The following is a 25,045-nucleotide window of genomic DNA, read 5'->3' on the forward strand; positions in this document are numbered from 1 at the left end:
TCCCCCAACATCTCCCAGTTCCCGCAGCCACTTCATTTTTCCCTCAGAACTTATCACCATCCAACAGGCTTGAATATTTTTTAAAATGTCTTTCGTTACCTGTCCCTCTAACTAGAATATTAGGTAGAGGAGTCAGGGACTTTGTCAGTTTGTTCCTTGCGGTGCCTAGAATGCCTCGAACACAGTAGGTGCTCAATCAGTGTTTGCAGGGAGAATGAATGGCCCCTCCCCAAAGCTGCCTGGTCAGCATTTAGACCCTGGGGCACATTGGGTGAGATTCGGCTACAGGCTCTCTCTGGTCCCAGCCTTGCCCCAGGGGCAAGTCGCATCATGATGTCTGCCTCAGTTTACTCATCTACATAGGGGGTGATCGCAGTAACTCTGGGCGATGTGTGTGAAACAAGCCCCCACTCGGATGCACTTGAAACAGTAGGTGCCGCCCGCCGGGCCTTCGCTGTTGGTTTTCTGAGGCCTGGCGGGGAGGGGCTGGGGGTGGGTCTGAGGCCAGCCCGGGGCGGGGTCAGAGGCCCCGGGAAGATGGAGTACACCCATTCTCCAGAATGAGGAAGGAGGGCCCAGCAGGCTGCCGGGACCCAGACTGCGCTGGGGCCCTTCCTCGAGGCCGCCCCGCCCTCTCCAGGGGCAACCCCCCCCCCTCCTCGCCGCCACCGTCAACCTGTTTGGCAGGGCCCGGCCGGTCTGGAGATGGGTGGGGAGCCCTGAGCCTCCGCACCCCTCTTCTCCTCCTCCCCACGAACGAACCCGTCCTGTGCCCTGCTTTCAGGCCGAGCTGGGCCACCTGGGTACCCCAGGCCGGGAAGTCGGGGGTCCCCGGAGTTGGGGGGTGACCCCCAAGAAGAGGGAGGCCCCTTCACGCCCGGCTGCCAGGAGCCCACCCCGGAGCCGGCGGGGTGGGGGTGCCCTCCCCGGGGGGCCGGGGCCATGCCTCCTTGTGCCCTCTGAGGCCCCACACCATGGCCCGCTCCCTGACCTGGCGCTGCTGCCCCTGGTGCCTGACGGAGGACGAGAAGACGGCAGCCCGAATCGACCAGGAGATCAACAAGATCCTCCTGGAACAGAAGAAGCGGGACCGCGGCGAGCTGAAGCTCCTGCTGCTGGGTGAGCCCAGGGCCCAGCTAGATGGGCAGCGGGAGGAGAGCTGGAGGAGGGGGTCCTCGCCTCCACCTGCCCGGACGGCCTGGGAACCCATTTGCCAGATGAGAAGGTTGAGGTACAGAGTGGCCCAGTCCTAGTCCAAAGGTGCATGTAGTGGGCCTGGCCATCTTGCAGGGCATCTGCAAGAATGGAGGTGGCCTGGTGGCCCAGCTCCAGCCTGGCAGGCCCAGCACGCCGTACCGGCTGTGTGTCATGGGAAGGGAACTATGAGCTCAGGAGCCCTGCCCTCTCCCTCCATCTCTAGGCGGCCCTCCCTGCATGGCAGGCCAGCAGGGGAGGGCTTGACATGGGTTCTGGAGATTTATTAGCATGAATCCAGAGGGCAGAGCATTGCCAACAGGCTCTGATTCATTTATTCATTCATTCAAGATGTATGGAGTAGCTCCTGGGGACACAGCAGCAAAGGAGATGGAAGTTGTCCTTGCCTCCTCTTCTTCTGGTGAGGGAAACAGACATTAAGCCTGTAAACTAAAAGCAGATAAAATAATTTCTGGAAGCCAGAAGATCGAGGAGAAAGTTAAACAGGGTGAGGGAGTAGGGGGATGGTGTGGATTGTGATGCTCTGAGATTGTGACCTCTGAAACCTCAGGTGTCATCACCTGCATGTGTCCACTGCCCCAACCACTTTGCCCTGTGTATGGCTCCAAGGACGCTGGCCTTGGAAACTCACCCACGACCCCCTGAGCCCTGAATGGGGGCTGGGGAAGGCCCCAGGCGTCCTGAAGTCACATCTGCCTGGCCCAGGACAGAGAGGCTGGTCATCTGTCTAGTCACCTCTCTTCCCTTGCTTGGTGGAAAGTCCTGAGGAGTGGAGAGAGGCAAGAGAAGGGAGCACGGGACCCCCAGGAGCTGCACCTTAATTGAGTACCCTTCCAACTTCTAACATTGCTCCCTCTTGCTGAAGTAGGTGAAAGAATCCTCCCCACATTTATTTCCCCAAGGTGAGCTGGCACGGCATAAATCCAAACTCGCCCCCCTCTTGACCTCTCAGACCCCAGCTCCTTCTACTGGCCATAATCTTTCAGTGGCAACCACCTGGCTTCCTTGCTCCTCATTGAATATTTCATGTTTTTTTTTAAATGTTTGGTAACGTCATCAGTGAAACTGAGCCGGGAAGCTTTTTGATTAAGAATTTAATTGCTTTAATAGCTATCTCTATTTGACGTAATAGGTAGGCTATTATTATATAAATAATATATGTGACATTAATATATCACTTATTATTTTTAATAAATAGTCCCATTTAAGCTATCTATTTCTTCTCAAGTAAGCTTTGGTTATTGATGTCTTTCAAAGAATTTGTCCATTTCTTCGAAGTTGTCAAATTTATGGGCATAATGTTGTTTATAACGTTCCCTTGTCATCCTTTTTGTATCTGTAGGATCTGTAGTGATGTCCCCTCTCCCATTCTTTGTCTTCAGTCCTTTTTCTGCATCCGTCAGGCTAGGGGTTTATCAATGTTAGTAATTTTTCCTTACACATTAAATTTCCTTTATTCATGCCTCAGTGCTTTTGCACTTGCCATTCTCCCTGCCAAGAATTCTCACTGTCACCCAAGCCTTTGCATGACTGGCATTCTCACTCAAAGCAGGTCTCAGCTCAAGTGTCACCTCCTCAGAGTTTTCCCTGAATTCTCTGCCTGCAAAGACAGGCCCATCCTTCTTCGTCATCTGCTCAGTTTTTCTTCATAGCACTCACTCACTGATACTCTCTTAAGAGTTTACTTGTTTATTGTTTGTCTCTCTAGCTATATAGCAAACAATACAAGAGTGGGAGCCATGTCTGTCTTATTCACTCCTGTGTTCCCAGCACGTAGCCCAGGAGTACAAGGAAACTAACATATAGCAGATGCCCAGTGCATGCTTTATGAATGAATGACTCAATCCTGATTCAGGGGCAATTTCCCCCAGAGCTGTACCATATCTTCCTGGAGCTGGGAACGACCCTTGCCCCACACCACTCCGACCACTGCACAGTCAGCCCCAAATCAGGAAGCCCGTTCTGCTCGTGTGGGGAGGGGAAGGGGAGAGAGGAGGTTGTCTGTGTACCCAAGCACTGAGGGTGGCCCTGTGGACAGCCCTGTGGACTGGTTTCGATCACCCCTATCCCAGCCCTGAGGGCCACCTCCACACTTCCCTCCCTTCTTGAAAACAGGAATTGAATGCGAAGTAAATTTTGTCCTGGAGATTTGCTGATCCTTTTAAGGATGGAGGCCAAGGGGCCATGGGTGTCTGAACCTGACAGGAAGCGATTACCATGTTGGGGAGGGGGAAAAGTCAGAATGAAGCCAGCTTTGTCCATATCACCTGAGGTAGGGACTACTCGTGACTGCAGATGGGGAAACCAAGGCCCAGAGAAGTGAAGAGACTTGCTCAAGGTCACACAGCCAGGATGGGAGCCTAGCATTCCAGTTCCAAGCCTGTGTGCTTGACCAACCTGTCAACGTGCCTCGGAAGAGAAAAACCATAGAACTCCCATGACAGATGGGGAAACTGAGGCCTAAGGAAGCAACAGGAGTGGTCTGGGTTAGTGGCCAGTCTGCGACAGAACTGGACACAGAAGCTGAGCTGCCTGCCTTCCAGTGCCTGGCTGCCCAGCCTGGCTCCTGGGCCCCACAAGCCCTGTTTCCTGGGGTGGGTGGCGGCCTGAGGCTGCTGTCTCCGTGGCAGAAGCCACACACTGTCTCGTGATGCCCAGGGCTTGGCCCAGCTCCTCCCGGCTCTGCTGGGTTCCACTTCCTCATCCCGCCCCAGGAGGAAGTATCACTTCCTGTCTGGGCTGCGAGGCCCCTGCCAAGTAGACACAGCTCTCCCCACAGCAGCCCCCAGCCCCATAAGGGGCCGGGGTGGGGTGGTGGTGGTGGTTCCTGAAGCAGACCAGGAGCGGGGTGGGGGAGCTGGAGAGTTTCCGGGTTCCTTAGTGGCTTCAGGACAGGCATGGGCTACAAAGAGGGGGTTCCACCCGAGGAGTTTTTCAGAGTTCAGGTTGTGACCCATCCACGAGGCCAGGATTGTTTTTTCTTTAATAAAACAGAAGAGAAAAAGAATCAGTGCATTGCAACAAAGTTAACTGTTGCCTCCTGAGACCTTTGTTCTCTATGCTTCTGGGAAGACCAGAGGTCTGAGAGTTGGAAAGCAACCAAGAGGAAGGTCATAGCTTGCAGTCTCCTGCTGTAGGTCTCAGCGCCGTCTCTGGCAGCACTGGAGGCGCCATCCAGCTTCTGAGCATCTGTAGAAACACCACGTTAACTGATATTTTGATGACGCCTGACCCAGCTGACTGGCCGTGTCCCATTCTGTGAGTGAAGGACCCATAGGGCTTGACTTTAGTCCTCTGCTTCTCCACTAGCTGTGTGACCCTGGGAAAGGCATGCCACCTCTTTGAGTTCCATGTCTCCTCTGTAAATGGGACAACAGCAGGAATCTTATGAGGATTGACTGAGGACACGCACAGAGTACCTTCGCCCCGGTCCTGGCAGATGCCAAGAGTTTAAATCATGCTTACTGTGCTGCTGCTGATAACGATTGTTATTATCATTGTTGTTGTTGTTATTGTTTAGGCAGCACATGGGGAACTTCCCCATATGACGAATAAAAAGCCCATGAGCTCTGGGGCTCAGACAGAACTGGGTTTGAGTCCCAGCTTGGCCACTCGCCAGCTGCATGACCCAAGGCACTCTCCTCAACCGATCTGGGAGTCAGTTTCCCCACCTGAAATGTGGGGCCAAGAGCCTTCTCTCTCGCCCGGAGGCTTGGCTCAGATGGTGCTTCACACTTTCAGCTCTCCAGGGCACGCAGGCTCAGCCACCTCTGCTATCCCCCTTGGCCGGTCTCCCTAGGTTTGTCAGTGGGAAGTGAGGCTGTGGGTTTATATTGGTGACTGTGCCATTCAGATGTTTCACTTCTGGAATATTCAGTGAGCTTGACATGTCCCCTTCCTAAAATCCAAGAAATTTCAGAACCTGAGACACATATGGCCCCACATTGGAGAGCTTCAGATTGTGGACCTATGGGGTGCTTTTTTTTAAGGAAACTTTTTATTTGGGAATAATTTTAGATGCACAGGCAAGTTGTAAAGATAGTACACGGAATCGCCCCACTCCTGAGCAGCTTCCCCTCATGTCCGCATCTTGTAGAACACAGTGCGATTGTCACAGCTGAGAAATTAACATGGGCTCCTTCCTGTCACATCACTGTTAACTAAACTCCAGACAATAACAATCGTTATCAGCAGTGGATTTCATGATTTCACTGTCTTTTTCACGAAGGCTGTTTTTCTATTCCAGTATCCAATCCAGCATCTCACACTGCAGTTAGAGTTGTTTTTCTGAAATACTTTCTTAGCTTATTTTGAAATACTTTCAGATTTATAGAAAAGTTGCACCTGGATTGTTCTGCAAATGTTAACATTTTACCATATTTCCTTTATTCTTCTCCCCACTAAATATATACACATGTATATGTTATGTGTAAGTATGTGTGTACATACTTTTAATTTATTTAGTGCATGACTATAGCGATAATTTATTTACTATACATTTATGTATTTAATACATACATATTCATTTTTTTCTGAACTGTTTGTGAGTAAATTGAGGACCTGATGCCTTTTACTCCTAAACACTTCTGTGGGTTTGAGTGACACTAAAAATCAAAGACCCCCCCAGGACCGTGACCAAAAGCAGGTGATGAGCATGATGGAATACCGTCCGCCCAGGCAACCCTGACCCTCTCCCACCAGTGTTCCCAATTTCCTCCTAATGTCCTTCACTAAGCATCTCTGTTTCTTGGACCTCGACTCCAGCGGACTTACAACACCTGGAGCTACCCCAGACCTGCCCTCCTTGCCCTCAGATGTGCTGGGGGTGGACAGGGTACAGGGAGCCCCTGGGGGTGATGCAAGATGGCACCCCCTTCTCTTTGCTCCCTACTCTCTCCACTCCTCCTCCCTATGCTCCCATTTCCTCTTTCTGGACTCCAACCAGGCCACCCCTTCCCTTTTTGCGGTTTTTCCAGTTCCTCCTGCACCAGTCCCCACTCCTATCCCTGGAAAACCCCCGTCATTGCCCCCAGGAGCCAGGCCAGGTGACCAGATGTTGGAGGAGTTTCCCGGCCTCACTTCCCACCAGGCTATCACACCCATTTTACAGAAAACTGAGGCACAGACAGAGAGGGAGATTTCAGAGCTCAGACAGCAGGGAGCTGAGCCTTGGACTTTGAGCTTCTGGTCCCGGACTCTTGAAGATTCCAGAATTGTTATCATGAACCCACGGCTGGCTTTGTGTGCCAGTGACTCCGGCAGCCCCCCAGTGCCCCTCCCTCAGAAGGTCCCTGTGGTTTCATGTTGCACTGGGCCCTGCCAGTTCTGCAGCTGACCCTGCAAGGAGCCCTCTCCCCGCTTTCGTCGATCAGCAAGGTGGTGGTGACTCTGTCCCCCAAATATCTCACGAATGTGTCCCCATCTCGCCAGCTCTTGAGTCCACCCCATCGTCTCCCGCCTAGATCAGTGCAATCGCTTCTGCCCTTGCCCCACCCCATCTGTCCTCCCTGAAGCAGTCACCAGAGGGCGCCTGTGAGCACACGAGTCAGGTCCAGCCCCTTCTCTGCCCACAGCCCTCCAGGGCTTCCACCTCCCTGGGGTAAAAGCTCAAGTCCTCCCCACAAAGCCCTGCACGACCTGCCCCCATCTCCTCCCTGCCCTCACCTCCTCCCTCCCTCTCCCTCACTTACTCTACTTCAACCACACAGGCTTCCTCATTGTGCAACACGCCAAGCACTATCCTGCCCCAGGACCTTTGCATGGGCTGTGCCCTCTGTAGGGTGTGTTCTTTCTCCAAATCTTGGCACAAGAGCAACCTTCCCAGCCTTCAGATCTCAACCCCACAAATCACCTCCACCGAGGGGCCTTTGTTGACGCTCAGCTATAGTAGTCACCTAAACTCTCATTATCTATTTATCCTGTTTTATTTCCTTCACTAAAGTTTTTCTACCTGAAATTATTATAGTAAATAATAGCAATTATAATTATGGCAAACACTAATACTACTAATAATAGTGACCACTAATGTAGCTTTTACTGTGTCTAGGCATGCTCTACAGCCAGGGTCCACAAACTTTTCCTGTAAAGGCCAGATTGTAAATATTTTCAGCTTTGTGGGCAGAGTGTTTCTGTCTGACTACTCAACTCTGCCATTTCTCATGTAATGAGAAAACAGTCATGGACAATTGTACACAAATGGGTGTGGCTGTGTGCCAATAAAACTTTATTGACAGACTCTGAAACCTGAATTTCATATAATTTTCATGTGTCACAAACCAATCTCCTTTTGATTCCTTTCAACCATTTAAAAGTGTAAAAACTGGAACCATGAAAAGTATTAGAAATGGAAAAAACATACAAACTGTAAAACCTCTCTGGCCCTGCAAAAACAGGCAGCGGCCTGGATTTGGTTGGAGGGCAGTAGTTTGCCAACCCCTACTAGGAGCACCTTATGATGAAGTCACTCTCACGTCGATCTAGCAGGCAGGGCCTAACGTGATCCACGGTTTACCGGTGGGGAGACCGAGGCACAGGGTGGTGAAGGTCCCAGAGCGTGGGTCCCAGAGCGTGGCCCTGGCTGAGCAGGGACTTGAACCTGGGAGGCCCGGGTTGAGGCTGAGTGATCGCGTGACCCTGCAGGCCCGGGCGAGAGCGGGAAGAGCACGTTCATCAAGCAGATGCGCATCATCCACGGCGCCGGCTACTCGGAGGAGGACCGCAAGGGCTTCCGGCCGCTGGTGTACCAGAACATCTTCGTGTCCATGCGGGCCATGATCGAGGCCATGGACCGGTTGCAGATCCCTTTCAGCAGGCCGGAGAACAAGGTGAGCGTCCCAGGGCTGCCATGTGGGTGCCACGCTGGGGGGTCGGGTCCCTTAGGATGCTCAGGTCTAGGCTGTGTTTCCTCAGACCCCCAGGGCACAGCTGTGTCCCCTTGGGCCCCTAAGTCTTTGTGAAGAACAGCTCCCCCATGCACCTCCAGGGCTCGAGGCTTGGACTCCATGATACTGAGTGCCGGTGGGAGTCCTGGGTCAGTGATTGCTCCCTGGTGGAGATATCAATACCATGGACTGATTACTGCTGGGAGGGGCTGCAGTAATTTTTTTTAAATTTTATTTTATTGTGGTGAGAACACTCAACATGAGATCTACCCTCTTAAATTTTAAGTGCATAATACGATATTATTAACTGGAGGCAGGATGTTGTGCAGCAGAGTTCTAGAACTATCTATCCAAAGGAAGGGAAACCCTCCTCCCCCAGCGTGTTCTGCTCTGTTCCCTGGGCTCTGCCTATTCTGGGTGCCTCCTGTAAGTGGAGTCACACGGTATTTGTCCTTCTGTTTCTGGCATGTCTCACTTAACATGATGTTGTCAGGGTTTATCCACATTGTTGACTATTGTAGAATTTCCTTCTTTCTAGAGGCCTAACACTGTTCCATTGTCTAGATGGACCGTGTTTTCTTTATCCGTTCATCTGTCCATGGACATTTGTGTTGTTTCTACCTCTTGGCTATTGAGAATAGTGCTGCAAGGAGCATGGAATGCTCATGTCTTTTCCAGATCCTGATTTCATTTTTTTTGAGGAACACCCAGAGGTAGAATTGCTGGATCATGTGGTGATTTTATCTTTAATTTTTTGAGGAACCACCATACTGTTTTCCACAGCACTGTACCATTTTGCAATCCCACCAACGGTGCACAAGGGTTCCAATTTCTCTACATCCTCGCCAACACTTGCTGTTTTTTGTTTGTTTTGTGTCTTATAATAGCCATCCTCACAGGTGTGAGATCACATCATCTTTCTAAAATCTGAAAGCTTCTGATTTGTGAATCTGAGCTGATCCAAGGACTTTGGAAGAGTGATTAGGGGTTGGTGGTTTCTACCTCATGGAACTGATATAAGAACAATAAATGAAAAGTGCCCAAAGCTTTCAAAACAGTGCTTGGAATGTAACATCATTCCAGCGTTAGCAGGTGATATGATTATTTAATCTTCACAATAACCTCTTTCAGCTATTACTTCATTTTATAGATGAGAAGGACGCTCCCCCCAAGGATAACCACTATCCCAGCTTCCATCACCATACGTGGTTGCCTGTTTTTTTTACCTCAAATTTTCTGGACTTTTCCAGAATGTTCTTTTATGTCTGGGATCTGGTGCTGAAGAGTATATCTGTGATTCATCCATTTTGGGGGGTATAGTTGTGATTAGTTTATTTTCACAATAAAAGTATGCCACGGATTATTTATTTATTCATTCTAATGTTGTTGACAGTTGGGTCATCTACATATATTTTATGCAAATACATGCATTTCCATTGGGTGTTTACCTAGAAATAGATTTGAATGATAAGGGACGTGTACGATCAACTTTAGTAGGAGACACCAACCTATTTTCCAAGTAATTGTAGCAATTCACAGTTCCACCAGCAGTACGTGCAGAGTTCCAGTTCCTCCACATCTTTGCTAACACTTGATGCTGTCTGTCGCTTCATTTGAGACATTCTTTTGGGTGTTTGGTGGTATTTCATTGTGGTTTTTATTTGCATTTCCCTGATTAATAATGAGGTTATATACCTTTTTATGTTTGTTGGACACTTGGATATTCTCTTTTTGTGAAGCAACTGTTCAAATCTTTTGCCCATTTTTTAAATTTTTGTTTTTTGTTCATTTAAAAATATATAGTTCCTCAGTTTTTTTTCTTTACTGATTTGTAGCAAATTCTTTGTATATTTTGGACACGAGTGCTTTCTCAGTTTCACATCTATTGTTAGATTTATCCCTAGGTATTTGCTATCTTTTGATGCTACTATAAATGGGACTTAAATTTTAAAAATTTTCCACTAGTTAGTGGTTATTATAGAGACATATATTTGTTTTTTGTTTATTGATTTTGCATTTGGGGACTTTATTAAGTTCACTTGTTTATTCTAATAGTTTATCTCTAGACTATTTTGGGTTTTCTACATATAGTCATGCCATCTGTGAATAACCACAGTGTAATTTATTCCTTTCCAAACCTGACACCTTTCATTTCTTTTCCCTGTCTGGGACCTCAGTACAGTGTTAATTAGAAATGGCATGAGAGGAAAAAAAAGAGGAAGAAATGACGTGAGTGGACATCTTTGTCTCATTTCCAGTCTCCTGTCTTTTGAGAGCAAAGAACCCACATTCACTTCATTCAAGGCACATTAAGGTCTATTCAGGACCTTCACTGAATATAATTTTTACTCTGAATTTTTAGAAGGATGTATCTCTTAATTTTTGATTTTAAAATTATTATTCATTTTGATTGTGTTTTTTAAAACTTTGGAGTCAATACATTTTCAGGCTGTGTATGAGTTCACTCAGGCTGCCACAACCAAGTGCCACAGTCTGGAGGGCTTAAACAACAGAAATTTATTTTTTCACAATTCTGGAGGCTGGAATCTGAGATCAAGGTGTCAGCAAGTTTGGTTCCTCCTGAGGCTTCTCTCCTTTGCTTCCAGACGGCTGTCTTCTCCCTGTGTCCTCATGTGGTTGTCCCTCTGTGCATGTTTTTGTCCCAATCTCTTCTTCTTCTTCTTTTTTTTAATTAGGGAAGGGGAACAAGACTTTATTGGGGGAACAGTGTGTACTTCCAGGCCTTTTTTTCCAAGTCAAGTTGTTGTCCTTTCAATCTTAGTTGTGGAGGGTGCAGTTCAGCTCCAGGTCCAGGTCCCGTTTTCTAGTTGCAGTGGGCACAGCCCAGCCTACCATCCCTTGCGGGAGTTGAACCGGCAACCTTGTGGTTGAGAGGATGCGCTCCAACCAACTGAGCCATCTGGGAGCTCAGCGGCAGCTCAGCTCAAGGTGCCGTGTTCAATTTTAGTTGCAGGGGGCGCTGCCCACCATCTCTTGCGGGAGTCGAGGAATCGAACTGGCAACCTTGTGGTTGAGAGCCCGTGCTCCAACCAACTGAGCCATCCAGGAGGCAGCTCAACTCAAGGTGCTGTGTTCAATCTTAGTTGCAGGGGGCGCTGCCCACCATCCGGAGTTGAACCGGCAGCCTTGTGGTTGAGAGCCCACTGGCCCATGTGGGAATCGAACCGGCAGCCTTCGGAGTTAGGAGCATGGAGCTCTAACCACCTGAGCCACCGGGCCTGCCCCCAATCTCTTCTTATAAGGACACCAGTAATATATTGGATCAGGGCCCACCCTAATGACCTCATTAACTTGATCACCTCTATAAAGACCCCCATCTCCAAATACAGACACATCCTGAGGTCCGGGGGATAGGACTTCAACACAGAATTTGCAGAGGGCAAGGGTAATGGACACAATTCAGCCCATAACAGGCTGCAGACTTTTTAATTGATCCTACACAGGGGCTATTCACAAACACCCAGGCATTACCCATTCCCGCTGACCTGGGCAAGTTGTTGAATTTCTCGTGCCTCAGTTGCCTAATCTGTAAAATGGGGACACCTGTAGGGACTTGTCTCCTAGGAGTCAAGGAACTGTGTTTATAAAGAGCAGGATAGGAATCGCTCCGCGAACACGGGTGATGGTCTTTATCCTGCGTCGTCCTCCAGAAGCTGCGCCCTCTGCTGCCCCTCATAGTGGGGTTGGTGCTTTTCCTCCGTGCTTCCTCTGTGGGTAAATGCATGAATGAATGACGGAGCACATCACAGGAGCAGAGGAAGTGAGAATGTGCAGGGATGTGCACGGACTCCACTGGGCTCTGGGATAGAAGTGAGGCAGCGGGGAAGAGGGGGAAGGGGGCTTGCTGGGTTGTCTGGAGGCCGCCTGACCAGCTCTGTCTGTCTCTCCAGCTCCACGCCAGCCTGGTCATGAGCCAGGACCCCTACAAAGTGACCACTTTTGAAAAGCGCTATGCGATGGCCATGCAGTGGCTGTGGAGGGACGCTGGCATCCGGGCCTGCTACGAGCGCCGCCGCGAGTTCCACCTGCTTGACTCGGCAGTGTAGTGAGTCTGGGGTCTGTGGGTGGTAGGCATGGGGGGGGTGGGGGCAGGGGCAAGGCAAGCACTGGGCTGAGCTGCCGGCTGAGACACGGTGAGCGGAGACCCAGTCCCAGGACCGCACCTGGACAGAGGGGACCTCAGGCTGGCCGACTCCCACTGTGGGGACATGCTGTTAGGCATGGCTGGCTGTGGAATAGTCATGCTCCAGGGTGATCTTGTCCCTGGGGTGACATTGTTCCTGGGGTGATGTCCCTGGAACATCCAGGGAAGTTCTAGCCCTGGACTGACATTGACCCTGGGTGACATTGTTCCTCAGTGACCCTGTTCTTGGGGTGATGTCATTCCTGGGGTGACACAGCTCCTGGGTTGATGCCGCCCCCAGTGACACCATTTCTGGGGTGATGCTGCTCCTCATCACACAGTAATACACGTCTAGGGTGATTTGCTCCCAAGCCATCACTATTTCGGGGGGCAGTGCCCTCTTGGGTGACAGCCCCTCCCCCGTGAAGCTGTTCTTGAGGTTACACAGTCGTGGGGGAGTGAAGCTGCTTCTCCCCAATGCTCTCACGGCCTCAGGGTGGTACTCTGGGCCACCCGCAGACCCCAGATATCCTGGCCCCTCCTGGGGGGGGTTCTCCTCCCCCAGCAGACTCTGGGTGGTGGGTCTGAGAAGCCAGGGAGGCGTTAGGGCTGGGCTCAGGGCTCCTCGCTCCCCAGCTACCTGTCGCACCTGGACCGCATCACTGAGGAGGGCTATGTCCCCACGGCCCAGGATGTGCTTCGCAGCCGTATGCCTACCACCGGCATCAATGAGTACTGCTTCTCCGTGCAGAAAACCAACCTGCGGTGAGTGTTCAGCCCCCGCGGTGGGGAGGTCTCCCTGGAGGATGGGCAAAGCAGCTGGGGTCTGAGGGATGAGTAGGAGTCTCCTAGCCCTAGCCCTCAAGGGTCTTCCAGGCTGAAGGACGCAAAGCTGAACAAAGACACCTCCAGCCCCCTGTGAAGTTAGGACTAGGACATGGAGAGCCCAGAGTGAGGCACCAGAGCTCCAGGAGGGGCGGTCTTCCTGGAGGAGGGGACATTGGTATTATGACATTGAAAGATGAGTAGGAGTTCACTAGTGCCGACTCTTGAGGGGCTTCTGGGCAGGAGGAAACAGACACTGTGTGGTCACAGCTGTGCCAGAGGGATGGATTTGGGGCTGGGGAAGCTCAGAGAGTGATCCCTGTAGTCAATGAGGGGGTGAAACTAGGGGTCAGGAGGAGGCAGGAGCCATGGTCCAAGCAGGAAGGATTGATAAGGGTCAGCGCAGTGGCTCTGGGGATAGAAAAGAGGGTATGGTGCAAGAAATGTTTCTGGTGTAGAATGGGCAAGACTGGATGAGTGTGGGAATGAGAGTAGGAAGTCAAGAATGACTCCCAGCTTTCCCATCAAGGTGAATGGGTAGATTGTAAGGTGGGGGTTTTAGATAAGACAATGAAGTTCTTGGACACGTTGAGTCTGAGAGGTCTGGGGCATCTGGGAGGTGGCTGGACGCACACAGGCCTGAGCTGGAAGACTGAGCAGCAAGACAGTGTCCAGACAGAGTGATGGGCAAAGTCAAAGGCCAAGGAGAGGTCAGGAAGAATGCAGTGAGAGAAGTGACTTTGCGATTGGCAGTTAGACAGTCATTGGTGACCTTAGCAAGCTCCGTGTCTGTGGGCTGATGGCAGGCAGCTGTTGAGGGTGCAGGGTGATGCCTAGAAACGGCTTGTGTTCAACCCAACCGTGTGGAGTTTCTCACTTCCCTGGCTGCCCCATCCCAGTCCCAAACATGTTTTTCTGGCCTCTGCAATAGTCCTTTCCAGGGAGGTTCATAATTTATCTGTTTGCCATGGGTCTCCTGCATTAGATGGGGAGCCCCCCACGGTTAAGGGCTGAGGTTGAGGCTCCTTTTTCAAAGTGATGATCAGATCAAGGCCAGGGTGGAAGTTGGTGAATGTGGGAGGACAGCTGGAAAGATGGGGGGATACATAGGTGGGCGAAAGGATGGATGAGTGAATGGATGGGTGGATTGGTGGGTGGGTGGGTGGATGATGGATAGGTGATTAGATAGATGGATCAATGGATTGAAGGATGGGTGGGTGAATGGATGGATGGATGGGTAGATGGGTAGATACATGGATACATCAGTGGATGTAAAAGTGTGTGGGTGGATGGATGGATACAAGTTTAAGAGTGAAGGTAGAGGTTGGGACTGTTCACAGGGAAGGCTGGCCTGGGGAGGGGATTTTTAGGTGGGAGATTTGAGTAGGTTCTTAGGCCAAGGAGAGAGAGGTTAATCAGTGGAGTGAGGGCTCAGAGGAAACTGAGACTCTGAGAAGGGAGACTGGCAAGTCGTGTATCCCATGTCTGTCTCGTTCTCCAGAACCCCACTCTTAACCACTGCACCCACATCTCACTCTGGAATATGGGGGGTTGAGGGAGTCTGATGCAATGAGGGATTGGTCTTGGGGATACCACCCTCTTTCCCCTCCTGTATAGTGGGGCAAGTCCCTTCTTGCTCTGAGGCTTTTGGCATTTCCTGTTGGCTGCCTGAGTAACAGTCGGTCGTATCCCTAGGGCTTGTTTATCAGTGACCCACATTTCTTAGAAAAGAGCACAGGAAGGCGGGAGGGGGGTCAGGCTTTTTTTGTGGTGTGTGGGGGTGGAGGCAGGGCCCTTGTCATGGGTCACACACAGAGTGGATGGCATTTGCCCATTTGTGTGGCCACTGGACACTCCCCTGGCCAGCCAGAATACAGCTTCCCCATTTCACTGATGGGGAAACTGAGCTGTGGAGACGGTCTGCAGTTTCCCCCAGGCCATGCAGCCAGAACCAGGGCAAACTCCACATATGTCTGACCTTCTGTTCTTCTTTATGGGTGTAGAAATTAGGCGGCCCAGTGGAGTAGAAGCTCGGGAAAGCCCCCTCTCTTCTCTGCACCTCAGTTTCTTCATCTGTATAACAGGCGTCATGGAGACACCTGCCCCATGGAGGAGAAACGCAGTAACACATAAGAGGCGCGGGCCCCCATTCTTGCTGTTAGTTACATTGATCTTGGCATGTCCCAGATGTGACTGGGGTCTGGGGTGCCACACCGTGGGGTCCTGATTAGGTCTAAGCTCTGAAAGGGGTCAATTCCGGTAGGATCGTGGACGTCGGGGGGCAGAGGTCAGAACGAAAGAAGTGGATCCACTGCTTCGAGAATGTGATCGCTCTCATCTACCTGGCCTCGCTAAGCGAGTATGACCAATGCCTGGAGGAGAACAACCAAGAGGTGAGGGGCCGCCGTGGATGCTAGGGCTCCGTGTCCTCTGCTCTTCACCCCCCACGGGCCCAGGGACCCATGGCTGAGTAGGAAGCCCCAGTGCGACTCTTGGGAGGGCCTGAGTGTGTCTGGCGTGGCTTTGAGCCTCTCCTTTCATTCTTTCATGATCACACCATTGAGCCCCAAGACTCAGATCCACAAATATTTGCATTGCCAGTGACACACACATGTGCACACACAGAGGGACACTCATGTCCCGAGACACAGCCCCCTGCAAGCACAACACAAGCTATCCTGGGAATATTGTCACACTGCTTGGATGACATCACACTTTCCTTCAGAAATACTGGTGAGGATCCATCTTCTTTTGTGACGTCTTCTCCTGATGGACACCCATCGTGACCGGGCAGACTATCGTCTCTGACACGTGTGCTTTCAGTGGTTAAAGTTTCACATAGATATTTCGGGTATCTGAGGGGGAGATGTTATAATTTTGACTTTCAGACTGAATCAGACAGAAGAGTTTGAGGTCATTCTGACACAGCTCTTGCTCGAATTGAGCCACACAAGATGTCCTAGTTTGCTCAGGCAGCTGTAACAAATGACCACAAACTTCAGGGCTGAGACAACAGAAACTTATTCTCTTTTGGTTCTGGAGGCCACAAGTCTGAGATCAAGGTGTCGGCAGGGCTGGTTCCTTCTGAGACTGAGGGAGCATCTGTCCCATGCTCTCCCAGCTTCTGGTGGTTTGCTGGCAGTCCTTGGCGTTCCTTGGCTTGTGGGTGCATCACCCCATCTCTGCCTCCATCTTCACATGGCCTCCTCCCTGTATGCATGTCTGTTTCCTAATTTCCCATTTTTATAAAGACACCAGTCATTGGACTTAAGGCCACCTAACTCCAGTATGACCTCTTCTTAACTAATTACATCTTCAAAGACCTTATTTCCAAATAAGGTCACATTCTGAAGTTCCAGGTGGACATGAATTTGGGTGAGAGGGGGACGCTAGTCAAACCAGTAGAGGCACAAAACCATGTGGGCGCACACAGGCAGCTGGCCATACCCCCTTAGACTCAGCTGGGCAGAAAGGGGGGCACCCCAAGCCACTGGATGGTGGGCTGACAGCCCCATCTCCGTGTTGGGGAGGGCTCCTGTGTTGGGCTGAGCTGGCCGGCTGCAGCAACGACCTGCCTGTGTCTCCCAACCCAGAACCGAATGAAGGAGAGTCTGGCCCTGTTTGGCACCATCCTGGAACTGCCCTGGTTCAAAAGCACATCCGTCATCCTCTTCCTCAACAAAACTGACATCCTGGAGGAGAAGATCCCCACCTCTCACCTGGCTACCTACTTCCCTAGTTTCCAGGGTGAGTCTTTTAGAACTTTCTATACCCTTCACCTCCTAAAAGCAGCTCCCAAGAGATGCTTGTCCAACTTGGAGTCAGTGGAATTTTAAATATGATTGGACAGACCTGAGTCCCAGACCCAGATTCCACGGCCAACCTCACTCTGTTCTCAGTTTCTCCATCTTTAGAACTGGGAGAGAATAACAGATGCCTCCATACTCACAATTGCTTAAAGTGTGGAGTTCTGAAAGGATGTATACTCTAGATCTTTGGAGTGTGGCTCTGTTGGACATAAACCATACTCGTAAGGCATTGACAACTATTTCCAGAATCTGCTTAGATTTTTGAAACTTTTTCTAATTTTTCATCGTTGATAGTGATTTTTAAAATAATCCTTGACTGACCTGTGAACAAGGCTTTCCAAAGCACATGGCTCAGTTTCATAGCTACAACAACCTTCTTTCATGTTGCATTTGTAACTGATAGATTTGTGTAGTCTCGTGTATATTAATCAAGAGGCATACAACAGGTTTGGGAACAAACCCTTGGTGCAACCTGAGGGCCAATTAGTACGGTATGTGTTGGGCATCATTTCGTGTATCTTCCAGAGGGGACAAGATAAAGGGAGCTTCTAGAAGTATCCCAGCTGAGTAACAAACTCCCCCCAAAATTAGGGGCTGTAGACCAGCCATTTCGCTTGGCTCATGATTGTGTGGGTCAGGAATTTGGGAAGGATTGAGGTGGGGAAGTTCATCTGTGATCCATGTGGCATCAGCTGGGGTGGCTGGGATCGGAGATATACTTCCAAGATGGCTTCTTGCATCATGTATCTGGTGGTTCTGTGCTCCTCGGCCTCTCCTTTCCTCCTCTCTTCCTCCTTCTCCCTCTCCTCCTCCTCCTTCTTTTCTCCCTCCCTCCTGCCCTCTCCCTCTCCGTCTCCCTCTTCCTCTCTTCACTCCCTCTCCCTCTCCTTCTCCCTTTTCTCATCTAGTATCTTAATCCAGGGCCTGCTCATAGCATGACTGTCTCAGGGTGATCAGATTTCAGCCAATCTCTACCTCCATTGTCACATGGCCTTCTCTCTGTCTCTGGTTGTCTCTCCCTTTTTTTTTTTTTTTTAATTGGGGAATATTGGGCAACAGTGTGTTTTGCCAGGACCCATCAGCTCCAAGTCAAGTCACTGTTTTCAATCTAGTTGTGGAGGGCGCAGCTCACTGGCCTATATGGGAATTAAACCAGCAAACTTGGTGTTATGAGCACTGCATCTAACCAACTGAGCCAACCGGCACCCCCCCCCCCTTTTATAAGGACACAAGTCATTGAATTTAGGGCCCAATCTATTTCAGTAATGACTTCAGTTCAACCTAACTCATTATATCTGCAAAGACCCTATTTCCAAATAAGGTCATAGTCTGACATTCTGAGTGGACATGAATTTGGGGGAACACTATTCATTCCAATACACAATCAACAACAGTGATGAAACCCTTAGTGGTGACATCATCATGGGTGTGACTCCCTGACCTCATTGGAGCCCCCATGACCAATCCCAGTCAATCATAACCACAAGAGTCAGGGTCTGGGCAACAGATGTCAACTTGTTTCAGGATGGTGGCCTGGACACCCCTCACCCGCTTCTGAGCTGAGCAGCCCTGGGAGGGGACCATGGCTTGGAGAGTTTGGGAACAAGGATGAAGTGAATAGTTTTGAGGATTGTTTGCTTCCCTTCAGGTCGTGGGGAACCCTCATGATCCATCCTTTTCTCCCAGCCAAAGAGGCTGGAACACCCTGTGCCAACTTCTGGCTCTCAGCCCTTCATTCCTCTATACTAAATAAACTTGTGGCGATAATAAATAATAATAATAAACCAATAACAACTAACACATGTAACACTGATGGAAGCACGCTCGCATGTTGACTTGTTTAATCCTCATTTAAAAACCCTGTGCAGTAAGACTCATCCTTCTCACCACTCTAGAGATGGTGAAACTGAGGCACAGAGAGGTGCAGTCACTTGCTAAAAGTCACAGCCAGGGAGTGGCAGAGGCAGGACTCCAACCCAGACATTCTGGCCTCAGGGCTGGTAGGCCTTAACCACTAAGCAACCTGCCTTTCTGAAAGGACAATGCTAGCACACACTCAGGAAGGCTTCTGAGTATTGATTACAGCGCCCTCAACATGATTACGTTGAATCCTCACAACTCTGGGAGGCCTGGGACTATTCTGATGCCCATTTTACAAACAAGGAAACTGAGCTCACAGAGCTTACATAGATTAATATATAAGGCAGCCCAACTAATAAGTAGTGGAGCCAGGCATTGGGCCTGTAACTCACTTTGTGCTTTCAACACGGCAGCCCATGTGCCTCACCAGGGTGGTATCTCCTCTCCTTCTCTTGACCTCAGTTTCCGCATTTGCACTAGCTTGTCTCTGCAGCTCCAGGATCCCATTCCCCCCAGCTCCAAGCCCAGCCAAGAGAGAGGGTCTCCCATCACCACAGTTCTACCCAGAGTCCCAGAGCTGAGGCTCGTTGGTCTATCCTAGGTCATGTGACAACCTCCAGCCTGATGCTCCCACTGGCTAGGCCTGAGGCATGTGACCAGCAAAAAAGACAAAAGACGGGATCTGAGTGCTAGACTGTGGCGGTCCCTGGGGTCCCTGAAGCCTTAAGTTGCCCATATCGGGAAGAGTCTCCAGAGTCCCACCTTGGTCCGAGGAGGGAGGGTCACCTGACCGCCACAGGAGCCTCGTGCCTTGACTACCCTCACCCCTGCTCCCCAGGCCCGAAGCAGGACGCGGAGGCAGCCAAGAGGTTCATCCTGGACATGTACACACGCATGTACGCTGGCTGTGTGGATGGCGCCGACGGGGGCAAGAAGGGCTCGCGCTCCAGGCGCCTCTTCAGCCACTACACGTGCGCCACGGACACACAGAACATCCGCAAGGTCTTCAAGGACGTGCGGGACTCGGTGCTGGCCCGCTACCTGGATGAAATCAACCTGCTGTGACCTAGACCCTTGCCATCCACCCCCGGGGCTCAGACCTGTGCGTGGCAGGCGGGACCTGTGGGAGGGGGCGGCGCTCAGAGAGCCCAGATGCCCCCTGTCGTTCCAGGCCCAGGTGACAGAAGGGCCACAAGTGAGTCGGGAATGGAAGGCCAGTCGCCGCCCCTCCCTTCTCTGCCCCTTGCCAGGACAGCCCCTGGGATCCCCTCACTTTATTCAGTTTACCTCCTCAGAAAGGGAGCATAATGGCCATTTGGGATGCCAGGGTGGAGGAAAGGTGAAGAAAGCAGAGGATGTAGGACTTGGGTGGATGAGGCTCTCTCAGGAACCTCACCCCTGCTGGGCAGCAGTCTAGAACCCCCTGGGGCTGATGCACATCCCCGGGGCTGCGGGAGTGGACTTTCAGGACGAGGCACCGGACTCTGGCGCCTCCTGGCGGAAGGAGATGGTATCTCCCAGCCTGAGGTCTGGGTAGCTCAGAGATTTCCCTTTTCTTGGGGTGGGTAGAGAACCCTGGAAAACAGTGACCCTTTCAGAGCCTCGCGGCTCATAGTGTGTCCTGTTCTGGTTTGCAGACGAGGGAAACCAAGGCCCACAGGCATGCCCCTCCTTCCTAGGCTGGGGGCTGGGCGCACGGCATCTTAAAACCTACTGTATTTATTCCCTCATCTTCTGTGGGGCCCCTTGTGGGGTGGACATTAAAGAAATGACATTCTGGAGACTTATGATTTTTTAGGGGTGTCCTGTTTATCCCCCCCCCGCAATCCCTTCTCAGGTCGCCTGTCCCCGGTGGGGTAGAAACATGGAGAAGGAAGGAAAAAAGTTCTACTTGTTGTCCACCCACCTGTGCAGGGCACAGTACCCAAAGCTATTCGGGAAGGTGTGCACTTTGAGCAGAAGGTGGTGTCCAACCTCCCTCCCTGGCAGGTGGCACATTTAAGCCCACCCTCTGTTGCTACTGACCCAAAATTCCAGCAGCAGCCTCCACCCGTCTGTGATGAAGATGACGATGATGGCTCCACTTACTCCATCTGATGGTATCCCACCATCCTCAGGGAAGCCCTGTGTATCACAAGCCCCATTTTACAGATGAGGAAATGGAGGCACAGAGAAACAGTCATTTGACTAAAGTCACACACGGGGGCGGGGTGGCAGAGTCAAGATTGTATCATTCATTCAACACTTCTTTTTATAACTTAAAAAACTTTACTTTTTAGAATAGTTTCAGATTTACAGAAAAATTGTGAAGGTAGTACAGAGTTGCCTTATAAAACCACACCCACTTTCCCCTATTATTAACATCTTACATTAATATGGTATTTTTTTTTTTTTTACAGTTAATGAACCAACATTGACACATTATTTTTTATTATTTTTTAATTGAATTTACTGGGGTTAACATTGGTTAATAAGATTATATGGGTTTCAAGTATACAATTCTATAATACATCATCTGTATATTGCATTGTATGTTCACCCAAAGTCCAATCTTCCGTCACCATGTATTTCACCCCTTCACCTTTTTCTACCTCCTCTCCTCCCTGCTTCCCTATGGCAACCACTAAACTGTTGTCTATGTCTATGAGTTTTTGTTTGTTTGTCTTGTTTGTTTGTTGCTTTCAGTTTTAGATCCCACACATGAGTGAAATAAAAAAAGAACTCTCATCACCATTTAAAAGAACAAATGGAGAGTATTTTGACTTGACTATGATCACCAAGTATTTTGCATAAAGAAGAAATAGATCTTGTATTTATAAGAAATTTATAAGATTTATAAATAGATCTCTCATCACCATTTAAAAGAACAAATTAAAGTATTTTTTTCTTTCATAAAAATATTTTTTTCCTTTCCAATGCCTACATTTATTTTTTTGTCTTACTATATTACACAATCTTGGATCTCCTGTACTGAATATTAGAATTAACAGTAGGTAACATTATCTTATTTCTGTCTTAAATGGAAATACTTCTAATGTTTCAGCATTGTTTGGTATTTGGTTTTCTCTTTTTTTTTCTCTTCCCTATGATTTTTTTTATTAGTTTCATGTGTGCAAAACACTAATAGTTAGACATTTATCATTTATACTACACATTATTAACTAAAGTTTATACTCTATTCATATTTCCTCAGTTTTCCTCTAATGTCCTTTTTTTGTCCCAGAATCCCATCCAGGACCCCACATGACACTTAGCCATCAATATCTTCCTAGGCTCCTCTTGGCTGTGATGGTTTCTCTGACTTTCCCTGTTTTTGATGACTGACAGTTTTGAAGAGTGCTGATCAGGTATTGTATTAGTTTCCTGGTGTTGCTGTAACAAAGTACCACAGAGTGGGTGGCTTGAAACAACAGAACCATATTTTCCCAATTCTGGAGGCCAGAGGCATCAGTGGGGCCACACTCCCTCTGAGGGCTCTAGGGCAGGATCCTTCCTGCCTCTTCCAGCTTCTGGGAGCCCCAGGCATTCCTTGGCTGGTGGACAGTGGAAGCCAGTTTGAGTCAGCTCTTCAGTCCTGTTGACATGACCCTGGTGGTCTTAAGAGTTCATAGTTCTGGCACAAGTTAGATGCTTTTGTCTTGTCCTATACTTTCCTAGCCCTAATTCTGCATTCAGCCATTTCTCCAAGAAGCACTACTTCCTTTTAAAGGAAGATGATATTTAGAGATACACTCTGACCACAAAGTTAGGAAATCCATATTTTCTTCACTCATCTTTTTATTTTGAAAATATTTCAAACCTACAGAAGTTGCAAAAGTATTATTACAATGCACTCTTGTCTATCCTATGTAGGTCAGGGGTCAGCAAACCATCTGCTCTATGCCTGTTTTTGTACATAAAATTTTGGCACACAGCCACACCCATTCATTTACATATCATCTCTGGCAACTTTCTCTATGGAGGGCGGAGTTGTGACAGACATTGTCTGGGCCTCAAAGCCAAAATTATTTGGCCCTTTGCAGAAAAGATTTGCTGACCCCTGAGCTACATCGGCCCATGGTTAACCTTTTGCTTTGTATTTCTCTATAAACATAATCTAAAAGCATATTATATATTCTATAGAGAATATACACATTCTTTTTCTTAATTTTTCTAAATAATTTCAAAGTTGGAGACCTCATGAACCTTTACTCCAAACACCATGTATTTCCTATGAAAAACACCTTTTGTTATATAAGCAGAAGGCGATGGGCCAAGTTCAGGAAATCTAGCATTGGTGCAGTAATATTACCTAATACACAGCCCATATGAAAATTTCCTCAGTTGTCCCAATATCGTCTTTTACAGAAACTTTTCTACTATTCCAGAACCTAGTTGGGGACCACTTACAGCTTTTAGTTTCATGAGTCTTGGGTCTCCTTTTGTCTTTCATGACCTTGACTCTTTCGAAGAGCATAGGCCTATTATTCTGTGGAATGTCCTCACTGGGTTTGTCTGATGGTCTGAAGCAGGCTGTCCACTTTGGCGGGAATAACTTAGAAGGGATGTGTCCTCAGTGTGCCATGTTCATTTATTGCATTCCCGGTGATGTTTACTTGGATGGCTTGGTTAAGAGGACATTCCCCTGGTTTCTCAAGTAAGATATTTTTCTCTTTGTAATTAATATGTAATCTGTAGGAAGATACTTTGAGATTATGTAAATATCCCGCTCCCCAGCAAACTTCCACCCAATGATGTTAACATTTATTGTTGATTCTTGCCTAGATCAACTAATACCATGATGGTTACAAAAAGGGTGATTTTTCTAACTCTGTTATTGGGTAGATGATTAGGAGTGCAATTGCTGGGTCATATGGAAAGATTCCCCCCCCCCATTTTTTTTATTGCAGTAAATAAAATACACACAACATAAAATGTACCATCTTGACCATTTTAAGTGCACAGCTCAGTGACATTAAGTACATTCACGTTGTTGTGCAACTGTCCCCACATCCACCTGAGAACTTTTCATTTTGTAAAACTGAAACTCTGTCTCCATTAAACACTAACTCCGCCTCCCCTTCTCCTCTTCCCCTTCGTTGCCCTTCCCCCCACACACTACCCCAGTTCCTGTCCCTATGAATTTAAGATCATTCGTTGCTGACACTCTCATCACTCCAGGTTGGGCCAGCAGCCCCTGAGTCTCTTGGGTCTCTCTGACAGGTCCCCCTCCTTTTCCTAGCACTACCTTACTTTCTGACCCACTAATGTGCTAACACCCCTGTTCATCTTGCACGATTCCTGCCCCATTTCCTCCCTCCCTCTTTTTTTTTTTTAAGGGAGTGATACTGAGAAGCCAAGATCTAGCTGTTTGATGTGCTCATTGCTATTGGGGAGCCTCAGTGGACAGAGTCAGGAAATAGGTTTTTGTTTAAATTATGAGTCCATGCTGACACTTTCGTCCTGTTCTATTCCTGTGGGCTTCTTCCACGTTTTCCCCATTCCATATTTACATCTTTCTCTTACAGTGAAGACCTGGCTTTTACTGTCAATACACTTGACACTGTGCTCAGTCCCATAACTCACACGATAGTTTCAGAATCACTAACTCCATACCACTCCCCAAAATATGTCTGCTAAACAAAGTTCAAAATCTCTTTGCAGTTCCTTTTGTCTTTAGAGCGAGTACTCGGGTCCAAAAGTTGCACTGGTTGGTTCTTTTCTATGTCTGTGCAGTTATGTTTTTCATTTTAAATGTAATTAGATTCATTTGTTTTCTATTCTTAAAACTCTTTTTCTCCATCCTTGTTGATTTGATTTTACTGTTGACGATAGGAAGCATTAACAAGTTTAAAAACAATGCAAAAAGGGACACTCTGAGGGTATCATTCCCTCCTCTTTTCAATTTCAATCCCACCCATCTGCTGTAGGTAACTTACCTCATTGGTTCCTGGTTTATCTTTCCTGTGGGTTTTTGTTTTTAAAAATGAGTGGATAAGTGTATATTTTATCCCCCTTTCTTTATTGCACAAAAGGTACCACACGACCTGTGCTCTTTTGTACGTAACAATATGACCTGGAAGTCACTCCACTCACAGAGATCATCCTTGTTCTTTTTCACACCTGCTTTAGTGCTACACTCTGGGTGCAGTATAATCTATCAGCTTCTCTCTGTGTGTCCGGGGCTGATTCTAGAGGTGGCTTTTCTTCTGCAGCCTGGTAAGCTGATGGTAAGATTAAATAAGGTATGATGCATATATAGCCTTCCTCCTGGGCAGCAGGTTATTGATGGGAGAGGTCACTGTTGGACAGCTCTGCCTCGTTAGTCAAAC

The 25,045-nt window shown here is 48.9% G+C and overlaps 1 protein-coding gene across 2 annotated transcripts; it reads left to right on the top strand.

Annotated features, from left to right (window-relative positions):
- Positions 1 to 522: 522 nt before the first annotated feature.
- On the top strand, positions 523 to 20,521 carry GNA15 (G protein subunit alpha 15). Of its 2 annotated transcripts, XM_074337560.1 has the most exons (8): positions 988 to 1,119; positions 1,546 to 1,615; positions 7,855 to 8,039; positions 12,008 to 12,162; positions 12,877 to 13,005; positions 15,329 to 15,458; positions 16,659 to 16,812; positions 19,573 to 20,521. In XM_074337560.1, the coding sequence occupies exons 2-8, from the start codon at positions 1,546 to 1,548 to the stop codon at positions 19,797 to 19,799; spliced, it is 1,050 nt and encodes a 349-aa protein (XP_074193661.1). In that variant the 5' UTR covers positions 988 to 1,119; the 3' UTR covers positions 19,800 to 20,521. The 2 variants fall into 2 exon arrangements, with proteins under 2 accessions (XP_019599615.1, XP_074193661.1); XM_019744056.2 differs by lacking the exon at positions 1,546 to 1,615 and having other exon boundaries at positions 523 to 1,119.
- The last annotated feature ends 4,524 nt before the right edge of the window (positions 20,522 to 25,045 follow it).

Source organism: Rhinolophus sinicus, linkage group LG07 (genome assembly GCF_036562045.2).
Source record: "Rhinolophus sinicus isolate RSC01 linkage group LG07, ASM3656204v1, whole genome shotgun sequence".
NCBI lineage: Eukaryota > Metazoa > Chordata > Mammalia > Chiroptera > Rhinolophidae > Rhinolophus > Rhinolophus sinicus.

Coding starts and splice junctions, on each gene's coding strand:
- GNA15 (XM_019744056.2), top strand. CDS start 975: ATGGCCCGCTCCCTGACCTGGCGCTGCTGCCCCTGGTGCCTGACGGAG. Junction 8,040..12,007: donor TCAGCAGGCCGGAGAACAAG/GTGAGCGTCCCA, acceptor CTGTCTCTCCAG/CTCCACGCCAGCCTGGTCAT. Junction 16,813..19,572: donor CTACTTCCCTAGTTTCCAGG/GTGAGTCTTTTA, acceptor CCTGCTCCCCAG/GCCCGAAGCAGGACGCGGAG.